The sequence below is a fragment of the Pseudopipra pipra genome, chromosome 21, assembly GCF_036250125.1.
Source record: "Pseudopipra pipra isolate bDixPip1 chromosome 21, bDixPip1.hap1, whole genome shotgun sequence".
In the NCBI taxonomy this organism is placed as follows: domain Eukaryota; kingdom Metazoa; phylum Chordata; class Aves; order Passeriformes; family Pipridae; genus Pseudopipra; species Pseudopipra pipra.
This window is the reverse complement of record NC_087569.1, coordinates 5849544-5872046: the sequence shown is the minus strand read 5'-3', so window position 1 is coordinate 5872046 and position 22503 is coordinate 5849544. Positions and strand designations below refer to the sequence as shown.

The window sequence follows — 22503 nt, the reverse complement described above, 5'->3', positions numbered from 1 at the left end:
AGAGGGAAGCAGTTAATCACATACCAAAAAGCCACAACCACTGAAACCACCTGCAGTCCTGGAGGGGAACAAGTGAATCTGGTGCTTGTCCTGGGAATGGGAGCAGGCAGCTGCCACCTGCCCGGGCTCACAGGGGTTGTGCAGCCCTGTAGAACACTGGATTCCAAAACAACATTGCTGTTAGTGTCACCTTTTGAAACAGGACTCTAAACCACCACTGTGAATAGGCTCTTGTAAAGACAAAGCATTCACACTGAGAGGGAAGATCCCACCTCCAGTCTGGATGGGTTCTGGATCGTGCTGGTTGCACAGCAGGACTGATATCCACATGAGCGTGGTTGATTTTTGTCTGCCCTGCTGGGGTCAGAAACCTGCATGACAAAATTCTTTCATGTGGAAACCCAATTTCTCCTCTGTTGGTATTCCCAGCCAGTTTGTGTCCCCACTCCAGCAGTGCCCACTGCACCTCCTTCCAGCCCCGGGGCTGACTCTGGTGCCTTCACATGGATCAGTCCCTCGTTTCCTCAACCCCTCAACCCAAACTCTTCACATTTGACTCTTCTCATGCTGTTTAACACCAGGGTCATGGCACAGTCCTGTGATGTCTACTGTGGGTCTTTCCCTGCCCCAGACATTTCCAGCTGACAGGCTCCCAAACTGGAATGGCCATTGCTGCTCTCCCTTGTTCCCAACAGCACACTCACACAGTCTGCTCTGCTGACTCGAATCCCTTCTCTGTTACTCCAGCCCTCAAGGTCATTATAATCTTTCTCTGTGAGATCCTGGCCTGTTCTAGATTGATGATGCCATCTCGTTTTGCCTCATCAGCACATTGCCTTTGCCTTCTCCTGCTTTTTGTGCCAAGATCATTAAGGCAAATGTTAAGCAGAGTAATTTTTGAGGCAGAAACTCGAGGAACTGTACGGGTAACCCCCCTTTCAGCTGAAGCAATTATCCTGCTCCTTTCAGGCAGCTCTTCACCGAATTTACTTTTCGAATGCCAGTCACATCTTCTCTGCCTTATCTAATAATTTACTATGTGGCATCATTTCAAGTGCCTTCCTGAAGCTCAGACAAGAGAGATCTACTGAATTTCCTTCATCACAAATATCTCTGAGCTTATAAAAGGAAGCTATTAGGTTAATGTTGGTGTGCGTCAGGATATTTAAAGTATGTCAAGATAATAAATTAAAACAAAGATAGTATCAGCTATGTTGATTCTTTTATGGATTTTTGATTTTTTGGGGGATATTTGATGACGGATTCAGTGTGAGAATAATGTTGATAGCACAATGATGTTTTAGTTGTTCTTAAATAGTGTTTACCCTGGCCAAGGACTTGAGGAGCTGCACAAAAAGCTATGAGGGAGCATAGTTGGGACAGCTGACCTGAGCTGGCCAAAGGGATACTCCACCCCATAAAACATCATGCCCAGAAGGGCCAGTTGGGGTTTGGGGACAGGGTTTGGCATCAGTCAGCACCTGCTGAGCAGCTGAATTGTGCATCACTCGTTCTTCTTGCGTTTTCTCACTTTTAAATGACTATTATTATTATATTTTACTTTGTTTCAATTATTAACCCATTCTTAACTCACAAGTTTTATTCTTGATTCTCCTGCCCATCTCACCGGGGTGGGGGGAAGTGGTTGAGTGGCTGAGCCCAGTGGCCAGTTGGGCTTAGACCACGACAGCACCGCTCAGGGCCCTGGATGGATTGTCACCTCCATCCCACATGTCCTGCTGGAAGCACCAGCTGGAGCAGCAGGACCAGACTTTGCCTCATCAATCTGCAAGGGGGTCCCCGTGGATCCCTTCTCCCACATCAGGGCTCCAGCAGGGAGGCCTCAAAACTGACTCTTCACTGACAGACACGCTGATATAATTGAAATTATCTTTATTTTAGTGTATTATTTTGACATAATATAAATTATTTTTGTGCTTTCTTTTTTCTTCTTTTTTTTTTTTTTTTTTTTTAGAAAAAGATTATTTAGTTTAACTTAAATAAGTTAAATAAAACAATTTTCCCCCTTGAAGGAGGCTGCAGGTCAGGGGCTCTCTTGTGTGCCTGAGGCTGGAGGCCACGCAGGGGTGTGACCGTGGGCATCGCCGGTGGCAGCGAGGAAGAGTCAGGTCAGTTCTTTGGGGTCTGGAAGTGCTTCAGGCGCTCCTGCACCCAGGGTTCCCGGGGATCCACACACAGCTGCTTCCCCTTCTTGGTGACCATTCTGCCAGGAGAAAAAACCCGTGTTGAGGTGCTGCACAGAGGGCACGAGGTGCCCGCGCTGGGTCCCACCAGCAGCACCCTGAGTGTCCCCAGCCACGTCCCCAAGTCCCTCCCGGCCACCCCGAGCCCCTGGCAGTGGTGGGTACTCACATCACCCCCGGGTTGGTGCAGATGCTGCTGGTGGTGAAGGTGGAGTTGATGAGGCGAAGAGGGATGGGGCGTTGTTGGTAGGTGAAGCAGCAGGTGGTGGGAACGCCATCTGTGAGGGCAGAGGGACAGACAGACAGCCCTGGTGAGACCCCAGCTACAGCACAGGCTCTGGCCCCACTGGCACATGGTGTTCCCCAAGGATTTGCCATCTCCCACCCTCCCCTTGTGTCCTGTTCCCTGGCAATGGCTCTCAGGGAGAACCTCGGCCCCAAGCCTGCATCCCACAGTGTGACACAGACTCCTGCCCCCAACCCTCCATCCCACACTGGGACAAAGTCTCCTGCCCCCAACCCTCCATCCCACACTGGGAAAAGTCTCCTGCCCCCAACCCTCCCCACAGCCCCATGAGGGTCCTGCTGACAGGGATGGGGCTCTCCAGCAGCTCCCGTGGAGCGATGTCCCCCCCAGCCCCAGGAGGACACAGCGACTCACCGAGATGGGCCTCGGACAGGGAGCAGGAGGCCACGAGGAGCAGGGCGACCAGGGAGGCTGCCAGGACCTTCATGGTGCTGTGGGGCCGAGGGCTCTGTGAGCAGGGCTGGAGCTGGGGAGGCTGCAGGGCTCTCTCTGCACGATGCTCCACCGCTGTGGCCATGCTCTCCTTTTATCCCCATGCGCTGGGCGGGCACAGGGTTTCAAGGAAAGAAAGTGAGCGCATCATACTGGGGAAATTATGTCAGGATCGGCCAGTTTTGCTGAGCTGGAAAAGGAAAGGAAACCACAGAAGGGGAAGGGACTGCTGGCCACGAGGCTGCAACTTTCAAGATGCTCCTTGGGTGCCTGGTGGGGACTGGTTGGAGCCCAAATGCCGACAGTGACTCTGCCACTGCTGCAAGGGCTGCACAGGCCATGAGGCAGCTTGGGCTTGTGAAGCTCTGATGTCAATCCCAGAGCCAGAGCTCTGATGTCAATCCCAAGTAGGCAGCTGTGAAGGATCAACAGCAAGCAGACCCTGGGCAGGGATGTGCTCTGCAGCAGCCCCAGCAGCATCGCTGTGTTGGGGGCTGTGGAGATGGAGACCCCAGGCCAGCTCAGGGTCCCTGGCATGGACACCCCCAGCCACTGCTGCTGTTGCTGGCAGAAATCCACTGCCAGGAGGCAGATCCCAACTTCTGCCCGGGTTTGCCACAAATACCAGTTCTCTCCCTGCTGCACCACAGGGATCCAGAGTTCTCTCTGTCACGATGCATTGCACATGTTCATCTCCACTGACTGCTGTAGGTCTTGCTTGGACATCTAGGGAAGGAAGGATCATGTAGGAACAAGGTTGTGTTGAGTCACTGTGGGTCTCACATTTGTCCCTTTTTGCTGGTTTTAAGGTCAAAAGCAGTGTTCCCATATGGGAAAGTTTGCAGACCCATGGAGTCCCTGCATGTGCAGGCACTGGACTCTGTTGCCCTGCTCTGGGGCTGGAGCAGTGGGCTCAGCCACCCTCCCTGTCCCTGGGCTGAACACAGGATTTACACCTCTCTAAGGATTTTAGTTTGGGCTGCAGCCTCTTAATGGCCAAGCTGTTGCAATTGCCAGCCCACTTCTACCCAAACAGGATAATTTCATCCAATTTAAGGTCTCTCTTCTGACTAAGCCCCGAAAAGCAAAGACCCCCGTGTCAGGACACGTGAAGGGACTGAAAAGGGGCAGCATTTGCAATGCCAGAGGGCAATTCTCAAACATGCCCCTCTGTGGCACACCCAGAAAGAGGGAGCTGTCAAACTTGCTCCTTCTTCCATGTTTTTTTTTTCCTTTTCCATCCTTTCCCTGATGCTGCCCCATGGTGCCATGAAAGGTTTGTTTACTTGTCTCCCAGCTACCACACAAACCCCTGGCTTCCCCTGGCCTTCCTGCTGGCCCTGGCTCGGGCATGACTAATTCCTGCTGCCCTGATTCAGGGGAAAAGTCCCACTCACAGATATGCTGAGCAATGCCAGTGCTTGTCCTCCCATTCCCAGCACCTGCCGTGGCCTTTTGCCCAGCAAACCTTCCCCAGCCAACAGGGGCTGCATCGCTCCCAGGTGGGACAGAGGTGGGAATGGATGTAAATCATGCCCTGGAGTGGGTCAGGAGGAGCTGGGCAGTGCTGATCTGGCCTCTAGTGGAAGAACCAGTCCAGCTGTTCCAGCTGTTCCAGCTCCCTTCTCCAAGTGCCCAGGTTTCAGCTGTTTCTGTTTCAGCCACTCTCTGTGTGGGGCTACAGAGGAATAAATCCTTTGTATTTAACAGTGACCAGAGTTTTCATCTGTGACATTTGAGAAGGGCTTGGAGGAGAGGTAGTACCTGCTGTAAAAACTCCTGCTTGTCCCATGTCCCCAGATGCACAAAGGCAGAAGGAAGGGACTCAGTTCCTCAGAGGAATGGAGATCTGCATGAGTCTTTTCTGTTGAGGCCATTGCAGAGGCACTGAGTGGTTTCTCTTAAGCTCAAAGCATCCACTGTGTGCAGAGGAATCCCAAGTTTGGGGCCAGCCAACAGAAGCTTTTTGTGTTTTCATGAACCTCTCTGCCCATAAACCCTCAGGTGTCCCACAGAGACCTGCTCCAGACTCTGCCCTCCAGCCAGCCTGTCCTGGCACCTCTCCTGCCCTCACCAGAGCCAGCTCTGCTTGGTGCATGGAGGAGAAGTGGGAGGGAGGACAACAGTGTGCAACAGGCTTTTATGATGAAGGAAACCAGAAACTGCTGTCTGGGTCAACCACAGGAACAAGATGCTGAGCTACCTCAACACAGGGTGGGTTTTCTCTGGGGAGGCAGCCCCGAGCCAGGGGTGAGCTGGGCTTGGACAGGGGCCAACAGCCAGGGATGAGCAATGGCAGTGGACAAGACTGGCTTGGTGGGAGCCCCTTTGTTTGTCCAAGCAGGTGAAAAAGGGTGGGATGGGCAGGAGAGTAGCCCTGGGAACCCACAAGCACCAGGAGGGTGGTAAGGGATATCCCTCACCCAGGGGGGAGAGAAACTGAAATCAGGGCAGTGATAAACAGAATGATCTGTGGGCACTGGCCTCAGCAGTTACCAGAGGAAGACTTGTCATCCGGCAGGAACCGCAGGAAATCTCACAGTCACGAAGATTATTTCTGATGGAAAAGGCAGCAATATTTCCTCTTTGCTGTAGAAGTGACTGGCCAAGCTTTCAGTTCTCCATTTAGATGAGGGCCGGATGGGACTTCTTACTGGATGCCTGATGAAATACTTTCCATTATAACTGGAATCGAGGACATTTCAACGAATTGCACAGACCTGCAGCTCAACAAAAGTAGATAGTTTGTGTTTAAGGAATTAAATATAAGGAACTGGTGTAAAGGGAGAGTGAAGAAATGACTTGCAGTTTTATTTCTCCTGTCACGGAAGACCCTTGGAAGCAGGGCAGGAAACACAGGAAACCAGAAACTTCAGCTTTGCAAATACAAATGTGAAAAATAAAGGAAAGGAAAAGCCTATTAGTTAGGAAGAGGAGTAAATACCAAAGATGCCACTTCTTTTTGGCTTGTCTTTGCATAAACAAGGCAAGAGGTTATGGTCAAGTATTCAGCACAGTAAAAATTTAGTGCACCCAGGCGAGAAAAGGGAAAAGAGAACAAATAAGTAAGGAAGAGGTAGGTAGGGCAGGTGTGATCAAACAAAAAGGCCCCAAAGATATCCCTAACTTCCTCCTGAGCCTGGCTGTGGCCATCTCATTAGCAGGAAAAACTCACATGGAGTGGGAGAGGTACCACAAAGCCAGAGATGAGCAAACATGGCACTAGTCTTGCATGACCTGATGCTTTTGGCACTGCCTTGCTTGAGTGTCCCAAAGAAAATGAGGGAATTCAAGTCTCAAAACCACATCACCCTCTGGGGCTGTTGTTGATGAACCAGAGGGTTCATCCAGACTAGAAGGCAAGGGATGATCTCCATCCCAGAGTGTAAGAGCACAGGATTGCCTCTGGTCCCCAGGCCTGCTGAGGGAAGCCCAGGCTCTGCCTCAGCCTGCAGCCAACATTAGGAAAGCCTCTCCAGCTCTGCAGAGAGTTTTCCCCGAGGACAAAGCCCTGCTGCTGGCAGCAGGCTGCATTTCTGACCCTGAGTCAGGGCAGAGGGATGTTCTCAGCACCTCTTTCAAGAGAGACTTCCAGACACCCGGGACCCTGCAGCACTAATGGGGTGACAGCAGCCTCTGCCTGCCCTGTGCACCAGCCTGAGGCAGGAGGAAACCACAGGCAGAAAGAAATGAAAGAAACTGCTAACACCACCACTGTTGTTTCTTTGAAGAGAAAGCCACGTGGCATTATGCAACATCCATCTGGGAAGTGACACTCATTGATAAAAATTATGCAAAAGGGTCCCGTGGCTTGGGGTTATGAGGAGAACCCAGGTCAGCTGCCAGCCTCACCCTGCAGAGAGCTGTCACTGACCCTGGAGTGCATTGTTTTATGAGAGTAACTCAGCATTCAAAGCAGAATTCCTACACCAGTCCCCACTGAATACATTTTAAATTCCAATTCCCAAATGTCCCTTCCCCCTCCAAGGATCCTGTGCTGTGCCCTGCACAAAGAACCACAACCACAACCCAGGGCAGGGAGTTTTCTGTGGTCCTAAATCAAAGACAGCTCTTCTCCCTCCAGCTTAAGTGGCTTCTGCACCAGACTGGTGCAGGAAGGAGAGTGGTAAGAGCAGGAACAACCTCTCCCCCTGCAGGAGGCTGCAGTGCTCCCGTGGGGGCTGGCATTCCAAAAAATCCCAAGGGGAGCAGCAGCACCAAAGAGCAACTCTAGAAAAGCTGGAGATGTCAAATCTCATTTTCTAAAGAATGCCTGCAAAAATGCTTTGGCTGAGCATGTGCAATTACCCAGTCACAGGCAAGAATGTTCTTTTCAATTAAAAGGAACAATTCCAGATGATATGGTCCCATGGGGATTGTGGCAGATGACTGGGCCCAAGGTCGTTGGCTAGTACAGAAACACCCTAAAGGGGGGCAGATATGTGGCAACAAATCTGGCAATATGTATAAAGGTATCTTTAAAAGTAAAGCATGTCCCAGCTCATCAAAAAGATGATTCAAGTGAGTCACAAACTAATAGGGAAGTAGATAATACAGCATTCTTCTGGAGAAACTGGCTGCTCATGGCTTGGATGGGTGCCTTGTTCACTGGGTGACAAACTGGCTGATGGCTGGGCCCAGAGAGTGGTGGGAATGAAGTGACATCCAGCCACAGATGGTCACCAGTGGTGCTCCCCAGGGATCAGACCTTGGGCAATGGAGCTGGGGAGTGGCTGAGGGAGCTGGGGGAGGCTCAGCCTGAAGAAAAGGAGGCTCAGGGGGACTTTCTCTCTCTCTCCAAATCCCTGACAGGAGGTTGTAGCCAAGTGGGGTTCAGACTCTTCTCCCAGGTAACAAGTGACAGGACAAGAGGAAACAGCCTCAAGTTGCACCAGTGGAGGTTTAGATTGGATATTAGGGGAAAACTCTTCACTGGAAGGGTTGTCAGCACTGTCATAGGCTGCCCAGGGCAGTGGTGGAGTCACCATCCCTGCAGGGATTTATAAGACTTCCCAACTTCTCCCCAGGTGTGCCACAAATACCCTTCTCACCCTGCTCCACTGGTCACAGCAGGGACACAGAGTTAACTCCAGAGCTCCATGGCCAGTGTCCTGATGGGAACCAGGCAGATGAAGGATGCTCCAGCCTCCCTGCACCTGCTGGAAACCTGCCCAAAAGCATCTGCATGTTCCATTTCTTCTTCTCTTTTAAGGAATTTATTGACACGAGTGACAGGCCTGATATGGTTGATTTCCATTGTTTGCCACCCCCGTTGCTACCGTGGGTGGACGGGTTCTGGGGGCTGCAGGAGGGATTTTGCTATGAGACAAGGGGATTTCCAGGGACCTGGAGGATCACTCTCCCATGGCTGGCTCTCTCCAGGGGCCTGCCCAGGTCTGGAGGACAGTGCTAAACCTCCTGGCTCCACTCTCTCCTTCTGCAGCCACCCCTGTTTAACCACTTGATCCAGCCGGGACAAAACCAAACCAGCCCCTGAACCCCCCAAAGCCAACCCTTCTCCCATTGCCAACCTCACCTGCCTTTTCCCTGCCTCAATCCCCATCCCACCAGGCAGGCAGCTGCCCAGGGCATCCTTAAAGGCCACGTCTGGCCAGGGGCTGCTTCATCTTGGAGGTGAGCTGGGGGCGTCAGCCTTGGCCCTTTGGGTTTCCCTGCCCTCCCAGGGGCTCCTGGTCTATTCCTGGTTCTCTGTGGGAATGCTGAACCCTGTTATGACCCATTTTCTCCCACAGGGTTCACATCTCTCACTCCAGGTCAGCACGAGATGGTTTATTGATTCCACTGAGGGATGTACTGGACAGTGGAGGGGCCGATGACAGGGGAGGGGACGGAGCCAGCTCCATAAATTAATGACACAAGAACATACAGATAATTATGGGAAACAAATAAATAGAGCTTGTGGGGAAGGCAGCTTCACATGGAGGTGTTGATTAGCTTCTTTTCCTTCAGGTACTTCTGGAACCAGCTCACCTTTGGATCCACACAGACTGTCCCCTTCTCCAGCTTCAGACTTTGGGGGAAAGAGTATCCTGCATTAGCTCGGGATTGGGGGATGGATCCCTGCCAGCCTGGAGGTGCCTGCAGCATCCTGCCCCCCACTTTCCCTGGAAGTGCTGACTTTTGGCAATCTCTGCAATTTTGGCTTCCTTCCCGTTTTTCTGTCTGGCAGCTGAAATAGGGGGATTTTGGGGCTATTTGGGATTAAGCAGCGAGGAGGGAGGGGAATGTGAAGAGCCAGGTTAGGGCACCCCCACCCACAGAACCCTTGGCAGGGTGGCTTGTTTTGCCAAAGGCAGAACAACTGGTAGGAAAGGTGGGTGAGCGAGGGTGAGGAGTGGGATGCCAGGGAGGAAGGCTGGGTGGGAGCTGGGGTTACTCACATCACAGCCTTGCGGGAGCAGAGGGAAGGTGTGTTCTGGTAGCTCTTGATTTTGGATGCAGGGATTTTCTGCCAGATGAACATGCCCTTGTGGCAGCACATGGCGTGGGATGTGCGGACTAAGAGGAGACAAGAGGTTTTAGTGCTCTCCTATGCCTGGCATGAGGGGTGTGGGTGCTCTGCTGAGGGGTGTGGGTGCTCCCCTGGGAACTCTCCTGCTCCCTCGTGCTACAAGGGGTCTCTTCTTGCATCCTCAGTGGTGATGTTTGTCCCCAGGGAAGGAGCCCCCCATTCCTCTGCCTGTGGGGGTTTGCTGGGCAGAGCTCCCCAGCTGGGGCTCCGGGGCTGAAGCCATCCCCAAGCCTGGTTTTGCTCATTTTGAACAAGTCCACGACAGGCCTGTGCTGGGGCAGCTGGTGATGCCCCTCAGCCTCCCAGTCCTGTGGCAGAAGCAGGAGCTGAACTCTCATCCTCCTCCCAAATCCCATGAGTGGAGGGTCTGGGGCAGCCGTGGGGAAAGGCTCGGTGTCGGTACTTACGGGACATGCCCTGGCTTCCAGTCCAGGGGGCTGCCAGCAGCAGGGTGAGCAGGGCCAAGGAGCAGATCTTCATGTCCAATACAGGGCTCAGTCAGCACCAGCAGAAGGCAGCTCTCCCTGTCTCAGGCCACAGAGAGCTACCTGCCCCTCCTGCCTGCACCCTGGCACGATATATAACCCCTGCCAGGCGTTCCATGACAGCTCTGGACTCTCCCCACGGAAAGAACCACCTGGTAAAGGGCAAGTGGTGAAGGGAAATTCCTTCTCCCAGCCTGTTTGGCCACTGAGATACCCGAGGGCTGCTGGAAAGTGTGGCGGGCTGCTGGTGATGCACAGGGGCTGGGAGTCTATTTTGAGTCTGATTATCACCACCAGCAAACCACACAGGATGATGCTCAACTTGACAGAGTCCTGTGAGAGCTTCTTTTCAAAAACCAGCCATTGCCATCAGTTCTGATGCCTCTCTTGCAATTTTGCACTGGGTGAGTGGCTCAGTGGTGGCTGGATTTGCCCCAGCCCACCCTGAGACCCACTGCTGGCTGCCCGTCATGGTGCCTGTCCCTGTCTCAGTGTCCATCCTGTGGCATACTGGGATTTTGGGTTGTCAGTGGGGCCCCGACCAGGCATCCTTGAGGGGCTCCTCTGACAGAATTTGGGCCAGGGCTTTCCCCTCAGGGTGGTGGATGAGGAACACAGGAAGCCCCCTCCTCATGGGCTGTGCCCGCCTGTTGCTGCTCTCCCTGGTGCTTCCCCAAAGCATGGATGTGGTTTGGCCCCATGCTCACCCCGGACATCCTCACAGAGACGTGGCTGTGGCTTCAGCTCTTCCTGGCTCCATACTGATCCCAGCACCTGGCTGGGAAAGCCAGCAGCAGGATCTGCCCACTCCCAAGACATTCACACAGACAGATGTTTGCATGTGTGAGATCACGTTTAATTCTGCTCAGTGTGTCGTACAAAAAATAACTGTGGAGCTGCTCCCCCTGAACCCCTCGGCTGCTGCCAGGCTGGCAGGAGCAGCCTCTCTGCCATGGAATTCATGGGGACTGGCAGAGGATCCAGACCTGAGGGTCCCACAGGGTCAGCACACTCCATCCTGGTGGGATGCTGGGGTTGGCAAAGGCCCTTTGCCTTCAGGGAGATAGGCACGGTCATCCCAGCGTGGTGGGGAGGACGTCCCCGATGAGCTGCTCTGTCCCAATGTGTCCCCACAGCCACCTCTGCAGAGGGGTTGCCTTGGCGGTGTCCCCCGTGGAGAGGAGTCCCTGCTGCCTCTTGCCACCCCACTAGCTGGGGATGGAGAAGGAGCTGACTTGGAAGCTCTGCTGGTACCTCTTCACCCACGCCCTGCTTGCCTGGGTGCAGATCTCCTTCCCGTTCCTCACTCTGAAACTGGGGCAGAGAGAAGATGAGGTTAGTGGGGTGGTCATACAGGGACCCCAGCGATGAGTTTCCTAGAGGAGGCACAGGAGGTCAGGATTGGACCCACCAAAGCAAGGCAAGGGGTCTGGCAGGATCTAGAGGGGCTTTACCCCCAGGGTGGGCTTAGGGTACTCACATCACAGCCTGGTGTGGGCACTCGGGGCTGGTGGGGTAACAGGCAACGACGTTGTCTCTCTTGATCCTTCTCGTCTGGAAGTTGAAGCAGCACTTGTCCGGCATAGCTGGAGCTCCTGGGGGGACAGCACAAGCTCAGCTTAGCCTGGAGACCCCCACCTCCCACCTCAGCCTGCCAGCTGTGGGAACGACAGCTCTTTGGGAAGAGCCCACTTGCTCCCCATGCACGAGGCAAACCCGTCCCCACAGTCCCAGGGTCTGTCCCTGTCCCCCAGCCCGTGGTGCTCACTCTGAGCCAGGCTCTGCCAGCACAGCGTGGTGAGGAGGAGGAGGGTGCAGAAGATGCCGGTTGCCTTCACCATGGTGGATTGTGGCAGGGCTGCTCCGTGTGCCGGGCTCGGGGCTGCTCCGTGTGCCGGGCTTGGGGCTGCCCGGCTGCTTTTATGGGGGAGCAGGGGCCTGCCTTCCCCCAGGGCCAGCAGCTGCGTGAGCAGGGGGAGGACCTGGTCCCTCGCCACGTCCCAAAGCACAGAGGGTAAGTGATACTGATCCCCTCCCAGCTCAACCCTGGGAAAAGAAAAATCTGCTCCCAGGCCACGCTTTTGGCATCCAATGGGCTTGGGATTTTTCCTGAGCTCCTGCCTCCAGCGTTAGGGCTGATGGACAGGCTGTTCCCAAAGTTTGGCTCTGTGCCCTTATTCCCTGGGCAGGCTCTGTGCCCCATGGTGAGACCACAGGGTGGGTGAGAGAGTCTGGGGATCTCCTTTGGATGGGACCAGGGACAGGCACAGCATGCAGCAGGGTCCCTGGCAGCCCCACACATTCCAATGGTCCATGTCCTCCCCCTGCACCGTGAAATTTTGTATCCTATTGCTTTGCATCCTGGTCCAGGGGACCAACACTCAAATATGCCTCCTCCAAAAAGAAAGAAAAAAGCCATAGAGAAAATAAACCCACAGAGAAGCAGCTTCTGTTGGGTTGCATCAGGCACAGAAACGTCTCTGTGCTGGTTTTGGGGGTGTTTGGGGCCCACGGGGATGGGGGGAGGACGGGCAGGTGGCTCCACTTCCCTCCGCTTGGTGCCAAAGCAGCAGCTCATGTTCTTGGCCGTGCTGAGCTGGGAAAGGCAGAGGCCAGTTTGGGGCTTCCCTAGTGGATTTTGCCTGGCTGCAGCTGTCAAAAAAGCCCCTTCTTCCCCCAGCCCCTGCAAGTCCCAGGGTGCATCCCAGCTACCAGCAGCTGGCGGATGGGGGGAAGCAGTGGGGAGATGCAGACACACATTCCCACCAGCCCGGCTGTCCAGGCAGCCACATCCCACCACATGGGGCTGGGAATGCCGATGGCACCCTGTGGCATTCCGGACCCTCTGGGCTGTACTGCAGCCCTGATGTGGAGAAGACATGGGATGCTGATCCAGGCAGACTCCTGCCTGGATGGGAATGAGGACCACATCCATGGTGGGACCACACATAACCTTCCATTTGCTCTTCTCCAAAGCCATTTCCCAGAAATCAGCCTCAACTTGCTTGGGGTGGATGTGTGGGATAATAGTGAGGAAGTGGGGCGGGGTGATGCCCCAGGGCTGTCGGGTGCAGACAAGGGGGTTTGTGTTTGCCTGGCAGAGCAGAGCACCTTCCACCATCACCCAAACTCCCAGCTAATCTCTCCTCAGGGAGCAGAGGAAAGCAGATGAGAACTGGTTCTGGTCCGGCACAGCTGCCTGGCTCGCCTTTCCCTGACCGGATCCATCCTTTCCCTCATCCCTGTTCTTACCCCCACGCACCCAGGAGCTCATCTAAGGGCAGGAAATATTCCCTGCAAGAAGAAAATGAAACATAAGGAAAACCAAACAGCGTTTATTAGTCTGGGAAAAACCCCTTTTAAAGACTCCTAGGCAAAATACTGGGATGCAGCAGGCCAAAGAAGCCCAGGAATGACATTCCCAGCAGGTGCAGCATCCCTCTGCCCTGCCCTCAGGCCCTGGCATTGGCCCTGTGGGATGAGTGGACCCTGCGGACAGGGGATTTTGGAGCATGGGAGATCTTGGAACATGGGAGATTTCCAGCCCCAGCTGGGCCCCTGGATCTGGCAGCCCCTGAGCAACTCCAGGTCCCCTGGAATTGCCTGTAACTCTAGAGGAATATCCCCTTCCCATCCCCACATCTGCCAGGACGGGGCTCTACTGGGCTGCACAGACCTGGCGCCAGAGCTGGGGATGCCCATGGAGGCTCCAGAGGCAAAACCAGGTGTTCCTGTGGCTCTTGATGGATTTAGGAGGGACTGGTGTTTGCTCCCCTCCAGCTCATCAACCCTCTTGTGTTTGACACAGAGAAGGGCACGGGACACGGGCAGACCCAGTGCTGTGATGAGTGGAACTAGTCTCTGCTCTGGACTGGTCCCCTGGTCCCGCATGTGATCCGGGCTGAAAAGCACCCTTTTCCTCCCTTTTTCCTCTTTTCCTCCCTTTTCCCCCTTGTTTCATGGGGGGCTCCTTGCCAGCACTCCCAGCTCTGGCTCCAGACTTTGCTGCAGAGATGTTGGCCTCTGCAAAACAGATGGGACAGATCCTGCTCCTGCACGGGGGAAGGTGGCAAATCTGGGGGCTGGCAGAGGCACTTAGGACCCCACTGGGGGCTGAGCTTTCTCACCCCTTCAAAAAAATTTGCGGGTGCTCCAAATCTCCCACTGCTGGGTGGGATGTCCTGGCAGGTGCTGCAGCCCCACGTCTGCCCCGTGCAGGCTTTGCTCCCCACGACTTCTCATCGCTGAACAGAAAGCAGAGCAGCTCCTGGGGAAACCTCTGCCTCTACCAGCAGTGTCGGTGCCTTAATCACCCTCCGTGCTCGGAACCAGCCTCGCCGAGCTGTGTAGCGCTGGGGCTGCCAGAGAGAGCTACTGGGCACGCCGGGACCCCCGCTCGGCAGCACAGCCCCTCTGGAAACACCGCTCGCCCCTGGGTGAGAGCGGCTTTCCCAGCCGCGTGTGCAGACGCTTTATTGATGCTGCGGCACTTCCCGTTTCAGCCGATCAATAACCCCGCGGGAGGAAGATCTGAGTGCAGCGCCCGCGGGACGGGGCGGCTGCTGCAGCTGGGGCAGGCAAAGTCACGACCGTGATCAAAGCAGCTTTTGCCAGGTCAGGTCTGCTTCCATAAAGGATTTGTTTGATTTATTCTTCTCCCTTTTGAGTCTTGGTCGGATCAGCTTTTCCATTATCTTGCCGGGGCTGACGCTGAGACAACCACTGAATTCACACCCCTCTGTGTGCTATTTCCTTTTTTAATGTCCTTGTCCCCCAGGACTTCCCCAGCTGCTTGAAGAGATGGGTTATGTTGGGATGGGTCACCCACTCCTGTCCCTGGAAGAGGTGGCTCATAATCCTCCCCTGCCACCCACATCCCTGCAGAGCCCAGCTGGCTCCTGCCCAGATGCCATCACTTCCCCAAAAAGCAGTGGAGGCATTTTTTTTTTTATTCCAAGGCTGAAAAACCCAGTGGGCATCTGCATCCATCCCCAAAGTTGCTCACTCAGGTGGGAGCAGGTTGTGCAGCCCCTGAGGTGGGAGGGGGTACCTGGTACCCCGAGGCTGTGGGGATGAGCCCATCTCCTGCTGTTGGAACATGCAAACATACAGAAATAAGATGGAATTGGTGCTGCCATCCTTCTCCAGGGGATTTCACCAGGAAAGGCATGGCTATCCCCCAGTTTCAGCCATGGGAGCAATGTTGGACACGCCACAGATGTTGCTGGAAGAAGCTGCAGCCTCATTGCCAGGCCCGAATCAGGCTGTCTCACCCTCACCCACCTATCCTGGGCACAAGGAAGGTCTAGCAGTGATGCTCCCCACCTGTGGGAATTGAGAACCCAGCAAAACAAATGGCATTGTGTGGCTTTGATGTAGATCTCTGGGGGTTTTGGGTCCTCTCTTGGTTTTGGAGTCCTGGCTGGCGGCTGTGCCAGGGCAGCCCCTCCACTGCCCAGCTGCCAGTGCCCTACATCCCACTGGCCCAGTAACAGGGAAAGCAGCCCCAAAGGGAAGGGTTTTCAACCCAAAGCAGTGTGTGTGTGGGGTGCTCAGAACACCCATGGCAGAGCTGATCCCGAAGGTGAAAAGCTCTCGTCCGGGATGACAATCCCTCTCCCCATCACCCGAGGGAAGGGGCTTTGTGGTACCCATGTTGATCCATTCAGGAGACTTTTCCCTCAGCATTTCATCCTCTCTCAGCTGTCCCAGGCTGAACTGTCTCCCTTCCTCGATGTATCTGCTGTGTTCTGACTGACTCATTTCCCGTGTCCTTTGGCCCCCGGCATCCTGACAGCCCCCGCACAGGGACCAGCCCTGGCTCAAAACCTGCCTTCACACCAAACTCCTCTGCTTGAGATTGACATCAGAGCTGGGCTGCTCGAGTTGAGTGATCTCTTCCCTCTGCTCCCCAACCCTGGCCTTTGAAAACCCCGACTTGAAAATAAACCCAAACCCCCATCTGACTCCCGATCTGCACCCTGATTTCTGCAGGTTGCACATGCCTCATGATTTCCCAGTGACCTGGAAGGCACAAAGCAGGTGGGGAAAAAAAAACAAGGAAACCTAAAAACACAAGTAAGATACTCAAAAAATCCTCTGCATCCAGGAGCTGGGGGCAAAAGTAATTAAAAAATCCACACTAGGGACTTGCTGGGCTCTCTGGATTTTCTCCAGGTACAAGATCCAAAGCTAAGCAGTGCTGTCAGGATGCAGGGAGGCAGGGATGGGATCAGCATCTCCAGGGCGTGGGGGATTCTGTGGCACCTCCCTGAGTCCCCCCACGGTCTGGCCCTGGGTCCCCGTGGTGTTTTCCCAGCTTATCAGCAGCTACGATCTGCCTTTGTGGCCTTGGTGACTGTTGAGTTTTCACACATATTTTCTGACACCACCTGACCAGGGAGGAAAAGACACCCCACGGGAGATGAATTCATTTCCTCCAGCCCACCCCAGGGTATTTTCCTCGTGTATCCTACGCCTGGCATCGCTCCGAGCTGGTGGGAGCTGGAGCCGGTGTGGCCACGCAGCAGCCCTGCCATGGACACTCTGTCCCCTTGGTGTGAGTTGCTTTGGGCAATTTACCTAAAATACTTTTACAAATATTTCCTGGGCTGGCTGCGGGAAAAACCTCTCTCCTGCTGTCCCGACGAGTTTGCTGCGGGGGAAATTCAAAGTGAGAAACGTGGGATGTGGCGCTTCCATGGGGATGGGGGGGGGATGTGAGGAGATGATGGGGATGATGATGGGGATGAGCACCGGCTGTGCAGGGCTGGGTCCCGCTGGCCTTTGTCATTTTGGGAACCCCAGGGCTTGCTCGGGGTTCATGGCGGTGGCTGAGCCATGAGCTGGGCGAGGTGCCAGCCCGTGGGGGCATGAGCAGGGTTTGGGGTGCCTGCCTGGGGCGCGGCAGCAGTGGAGGGATCTTGGATGGTGTTTTCCCTCCGTTCGGCGCAAGATGTCAGTGCTGCCCAAGGAACGGCTGTCGGAGCTGTTCCACCGCGTGGCCTGGCCAGGCCAGGGTGCTCTTTCTTTTGGGATGCCCGGCCTGGGGTGCTGCACCCCGGGGCCCGGACGTGCCTCACCCCTGCGCCCGCAGGGACCCACCGGGGCTTCTCCTGACTGACGGAGGTGCACCGAGAGCGGCAGGTCTTACCCAGCCCCGTGGCCTTGGGGTCTTCCCCTTTGGAGACACCACAGGGCTCTCAGACACCCCCAGCACCATGGGAATCATCTGGGGAGAAATCCAGGAGGCCGGAAGAGAAAGGCTGGAAGGGATTCAGCCCCATCCCCACATCCCATGGCACTGCCATCACTGCTGCTGGCCATCCTCCCCCTCCCAGAGGTGTGCAAGGGATGGAGGGCAGCTCTCCCGGGGCTGGCATTCCTCGGGGAGGGATGAGAAACTCCTTGTGGGGAAAAGAAAATTAGGAAAGTGGATACAGAGGGGAAAGACACTGGGGATGAAAGAACTGAAACCCTCCACCAGCAACACGTGGAAAAGGGAGAAAAAAACCTCAAAAGAGCGTTGACAAGTCTGGAGGCTTCTGGGACCTTGGGTGACCAGAAAAATAACACATCAAAGACCCCACGTACGCCTGAAGACAGATGTAAACTCTGAGCCAAGTGTTCTATGAATATTTAACTACCATCAATATTTAATTAGCAGATAGAGAGAGATTAAGAGCAAAGGGATCCATTCTCCATGTTTGCTCCAGCCCCTCTCTGGGGGTGCAGGGGGGCCTGTGGTGCTGGTGGGGGGCATGGGGCTGCCTGCAGCCACACTTGGGGAAGAGATTGGGGGGCATAGGGACCCTGAAGGAAAGGAAGGAACCCCTTGAAAGGAAAGGCTCTGTTTTCCCAACCCCCTGCTATGGGGCTGGGTGGGAGAGGAGAGGGATAACTTGTGCATGACCTGGGTGCCACCCAACAAAAGTCTGCAAAAAGTCTTTTTGGAGGTTCAGGGTGCTCCAAAAGGAGCATCTTTGCCCACCAGCATAAAGAGCCCCCCTGTTTTGATGAACTGGCAACAACCAAGGGCAGCAAGTGGAGCTGGAGAGTGCAGAGAGTGGGTCAGGATCCAAGCTCCCAGCTTTCCCAGGGGACAGGGGGAGCTTTCCAGGAGTGCAGTGCTGCTGAGGGCTGCTCTGAGGGGCGAGGGCAGAGGGATTGGCCTCGGTGGGGGAGCACTGGAGGTGCCTTCTCCCCCTGCTCTGGATCCATGCAGCTTTAGGTCTATGTTTGTCCTCCTCTGGGCTTGAAATCCCCCTCCTGCCCCAGTGCCTGTGAAACCCTCTGCCTCTTGGGGGCAGAGAGGTGCCTGCTTGCCCCCCCTGGCTGCCCCCCAGTTGCCTCCCCAGCTGCCCCCCGGGCTGTCCCTGCCCTGCCCACTCAGTTCAGCTTCACTAATGCTTTGCCCGTGGTGTTTAAGCCATATGGGCCTGAGTGTCTAATCCACTATTAATCCCTAATGACTAATCCTTTTAGGTGACAGCAGCGGCAGAGGGGGTGGCAGGAGGGGAGGGGACGGACACTCTGGGTGCCGCTGTGGTCTCTCTCTCCTGGCCTGTGTCCTCATGTCCCCTGTGTCAGGGGATGTCTCAGCAGCCCCCAGCCTCCAGCCTGGCCACATGCATCCCACCCTTTGCCAGAAGCTCATCCTGGGCTACTCCAGTCACAGGGGGTGGGTGCTGGTAGAGGATTGAGGATTGGGACACCTTGCCTCTTCCTCATCCCTCATCCAGGGATGTCTGGTGCTGGGGGAAGAGCTGGGGGTCCCACCACAGCTCAGCCCTGGGCTTTGGGCCCCCCTCCCTTGCTTTCAGATGATTTCCCTCTCTGGGAGCTGGCTTGGCTGGAGGGAACTGGAAAGCCAAGCCCTGATGGGTTTTCCTTGCCTGCTGGGCCAGGCACAGGCAGGATCTGGGGGATGTGGGACAGGCACGTTGCAGAATGTTTGCAGCCCCTAAAGTGCCTCAAAAGCTTTTCCCAGCCAAACCATTGCTTGTGCAAGTGAAGCACCTTGTGGGTGCAACCATGAGGGTGTCTGGTTCTGGGCTTTTGGTCTGTACCAGGTCTTGGAGATAAGGGTGTGGGGCTGGGGTTGGGATGAGCCCAGGAACCCTCTGCACTGCCTTGTCCCCTCTCTCCATCCCTACAGCCCATGGCAGCTGGCCAGTGAGCCATGGTGCTGTGTCCTCTTGCATCTGGGGAAATCCTTGTGGCTTTGCCCTCCCAACCTGGTCCTCTGGCATCTCCTGAACTGTGGATGCAGCGAAATGGGGGATATTTCATGCCTGCTGATGGCTGCTGAAACCACTCTGGTAGATGCTTTGCCAGCAGCTGAAGAGGGTATTATTTTCCCCCTCTTCTTTTTGGTGGATTTGATTTTGATCTTGATTTTGATTGATCTTCTCCCTGCCAGAGCATCCAGGGCAGAACTGGACCCCGGGTGAGCAGCAGGAACCCGCCGGGCTGGGAATGCTCTCGGGGGGGTCCCCACCTCTCATCCCCCCAGCAATGCAGAGCCCGAGAGGTTCTCAGAGAATCAAACCACGTGCCCAAACCCCAGCGTGGGTGTCTTTAACCACCAACAAAACCAAGCCCAGCCGGCGCAGGGCCCGACACCCCTGCACACCCCGCAGCAGAGCTGTCACCCCGCAGCCACCCCCGCCCCCGGGAGCACCGGCATTGCACCGGATCACTCGTGTATAAAATTGCTCCTGGTTGGCAGGGGAAGCCACGAGGGGCTGCTCTGGCCTCCTCGGCGTGGGGACCTGCCGGGCCCTGTGCGGCGGCTGCAGTTCCCATATCTGGGCCATTCACCACTCGAGACTTTTAGCGCCCGGAGCAACGGCATGTACTGCTGATGAGTTCTTTCTGCTCCAGTAATTACAGTGAGGAATTTGTCAGAACGAGCTTTCTAAAACCTTCTTGTCTTGTTCTGATTTTACCTGGAGTGTAAAAAGTCATTAGTACAGTAAAACAGAGGCTGTGCTAAGCCAGCAAGCCACCCAGATAACGCAGTTTACATCCGCTACGCGCTCAATATGCACCTAAAGAAAAAAAGGGGGGGGGAAGGAGAAGAAAAAAAATTAAAATTGCTGGCTTTCTCTTTTATCCAGATGGAGTTTTCCGTGATTGAAATTAGCAGGATGAGGAGGGAAGCGGAGAAGGTGGCAGTCCTGTGGGCTGGGCACGGCGGGATGTGCTGATGCCTCCTCTTCCCTTGGCGTCTGTGTTGCTGGCTGACAAGGCACTAAATTCCTGGCCCCCTCTCCCCTCTGGGCTGGACCAGCCCTGCTATTTGTGGGAATCTGTGTTTCACCCTCATCCCCTTTTTCAGGAGCTTCTCCCCTGCCTGCAAACACGAGCCCAGGTTCATGGTGCACCTCCCGCCAGCCCCAACCCACGGCCTGTGACGGGGCTGTGCTGTCCCTGCACAACAAAGCCACCGGAAAACTCCCCTGGATGATGCCCTGGATCGCCCGGGGCTGCCGTGAGCATCCTGCTGCAAGAAGGATCCTGCTGCAAGGCATTGAGCCCAGGGTGGGGAAAACCCCTCCTGGTCCCATCATGGCCTGAAAATAGCATCGGTTGTGGTTTCAAAGCCTCCCGGCCCCTTCGGGCTCCAGTTTCAGGGATATTAACAGATGTCAGGGAGAGTCTGGGGAACTCAGGCTTGAAATGAGCCAGGAAAAAAAATCATATCAATAGCACAAAAAAAGGAACTGAGGACAGGAGGAGTAGTGAAGCGGGTGTCAGTACCCTCCCTGCTGTTTTTGGCAGGGAGCTGCAGCCCCTGTTCTCCTGCAGGGCGAGTGGAGCTCTGCCCACAGAGGGTCACCAACCCTTCCCCCGGGGGAGATGGATGGGTGTGATGAGACATAGGCTTTTTTTTTTAAAACTTTCCAGCCAAAAAGTAATCAAAATTTAGGAAAATATATGATGGGGCTAAGAGAATTTCTCTTACAGAACTCTCCTCGATCTGCCTCTGTGGGATGATGCCTGGCTGGGCACCACATCCAGCCCTGATGCTGCTTCATCTCTGTTCTACCTGAAACCAGGTGGGAAATCCCACCCTCACAGCTTCTGGTGGTTTTTTGTTACTAGGAAGGTTTGAAAAAAATTAGACATTTCTGTCTTGGGCTCTAATCAAAGAATTTTGTGTTGGATTTAATTAAATGATAACTTTGTGGGGGCTGCTCAGATTTCAGGTATTTCCAGCATCCCTGAAGGCAACTTTGAAGGGAAGAAGGAATTGCAAGGCAGAGCATCTCTCTCTGCCAAGGAGAAACCCAAACCATCAGATTTCCTCCCTTCTTATTTACTTCTGTGAGCAACTTGGTCAAGTTCAATCAAGTCTGGAACTGTTTGGTGTCACTAGATCTGTCTTTAGGGCCCAGAAATCCTGAGGAATGGGAGAACATTTCATCCCCAGTGTTAAATCCTGGAGACACAGTGACTCCCAGGTGCCAGGCAGATATTTGGTTGCTTAGGTGGGTATCTGGGGAATGATGTTTATAAAGCCAGGCAGCAGATAAATCCCCCCACACAATAAAACTCAGTTTCTGCTTTTCCCCTTCCTTCTCCTCTCTTGAGCAATTCTGGGTGTGTTTTTCACTTCTTTGCACCCCAACTCCACACACCTGAAGGACCCTGGAGTGCAATTTGCAGCCCTTCTGGTTAATATTGATGATTCCCTCTTTCAGCAATGTGATAGCCCATATCTGTGCACCCTGGAAAGGCTCCCTGCCTCCTGCTCTGCTCCCAGGGTAAATGGCAGGTGAATGAGATTAGGAGCTGTGAGTGAGCGCCGTCCAAGAGCCTTAACCAGCAATTCCCAGAAATGGCAGGGAAATAATTCAATATCATTTATGTGATGCCGTCCCGCCGGAGTCAGGCTCGGACCACAGCCCTCTCAGAGGGGATCCTTAATTCCACCCCCACCACGATTAGGCGCCAAACAGGATGTTAGAAGCAATAAATGGACAGATTTGGGAAAGCAGTGGTGAAGGGAAGGGTCTGTTTGCTTCGCTTTCCTCCCCAGGCTGCCCTTTCAGTGCTGCTGAGTGTCCCCAAGTGGCACCTGAGAATCCCCCCCCAGGCCTGGCTGTCACCCTGCGGTGGTGGCGAGGCCATGGAGGCAGGTCAGGGAGTTTGGGGTGCCAGTAAATCTGCCTTTGGTTCCAGTGCTGGAGAAGAACAGCAGCTCTCATCCAGCTACTATTTTTATTTTGCTGAAAACCTGGCAGTTCTGGGTTGGCAGAAGGAAAGGAGACACTTGTTCAAGGTCAAGCTCCAGCGGCTTTGGCCAAAAAACAGAAAAATAACCCCATGTGGGTGATTCAAACCATCCGACCCCGAGGTCCCACAGGGGGATTTTCTTTCCTCTCTTTGCCCAAACCCAGAGCCAGAATCCAGCTGCAGTCATGGAGAAGCGTGTGGGGCACTCTGCCACCCCACACTCACTGCTCTCCAAGGCTCTGGCTTGGCCCTCACCTGGTTTTTCTGCTCCTTTTTCTAGCCCTAGCTGCTGTTTCCAGC

General features: G+C 54.7%; 3 protein-coding genes across 3 annotated transcripts; all 3 read right to left on the bottom strand.

The window, feature by feature from the left end:
* Nucleotides 1-1876: 1876 nt before the first annotated feature.
* On the bottom strand, nt 1877-3045 carry LOC135425363 (C-C motif chemokine 4-like). Its single transcript, XM_064677573.1, has 3 exons — nt 2866-3045; nt 2374-2482; nt 1877-2224 (listed from the first exon to the last, which is right to left on the bottom strand). The coding sequence occupies exons 1-3, from the start codon at nt 3026-3028 to the stop codon at nt 2131-2133; spliced, it is 366 nt and encodes a 121-aa protein (XP_064533643.1). The 5' UTR covers nt 3029-3045; the 3' UTR covers nt 1877-2130.
* Nucleotides 3046-8737: 5692 nt separating this feature from the next.
* Nucleotides 8738-10697, bottom strand: CCL7 (C-C motif chemokine ligand 7). The gene is made up of 3 exons (XM_064677853.1): nt 9883-10697; nt 9345-9462; nt 8738-8974 (listed from the first exon to the last, which is right to left on the bottom strand). Exons 1-3 carry the CDS (start codon nt 9953-9955, stop codon nt 8878-8880), a joined length of 288 nt encoding a protein of 95 aa, XP_064533923.1. The 5' UTR covers nt 9956-10697; the 3' UTR covers nt 8738-8877.
* A 97-nt stretch (nt 10698-10794) lies between these two features.
* On the bottom strand, nt 10795-11878 carry LOC135425508 (C-C motif chemokine 3-like). Its single transcript, XM_064677852.1, has 3 exons — nt 11729-11878; nt 11441-11555; nt 10795-11274 (listed from the first exon to the last, which is right to left on the bottom strand). The coding sequence occupies exons 1-3, from the start codon at nt 11799-11801 to the stop codon at nt 11169-11171; spliced, it is 294 nt and encodes a 97-aa protein (XP_064533922.1). The 5' UTR covers nt 11802-11878; the 3' UTR covers nt 10795-11168.
* Between the last annotated feature and the right edge of the window lie 10625 nt (nt 11879-22503).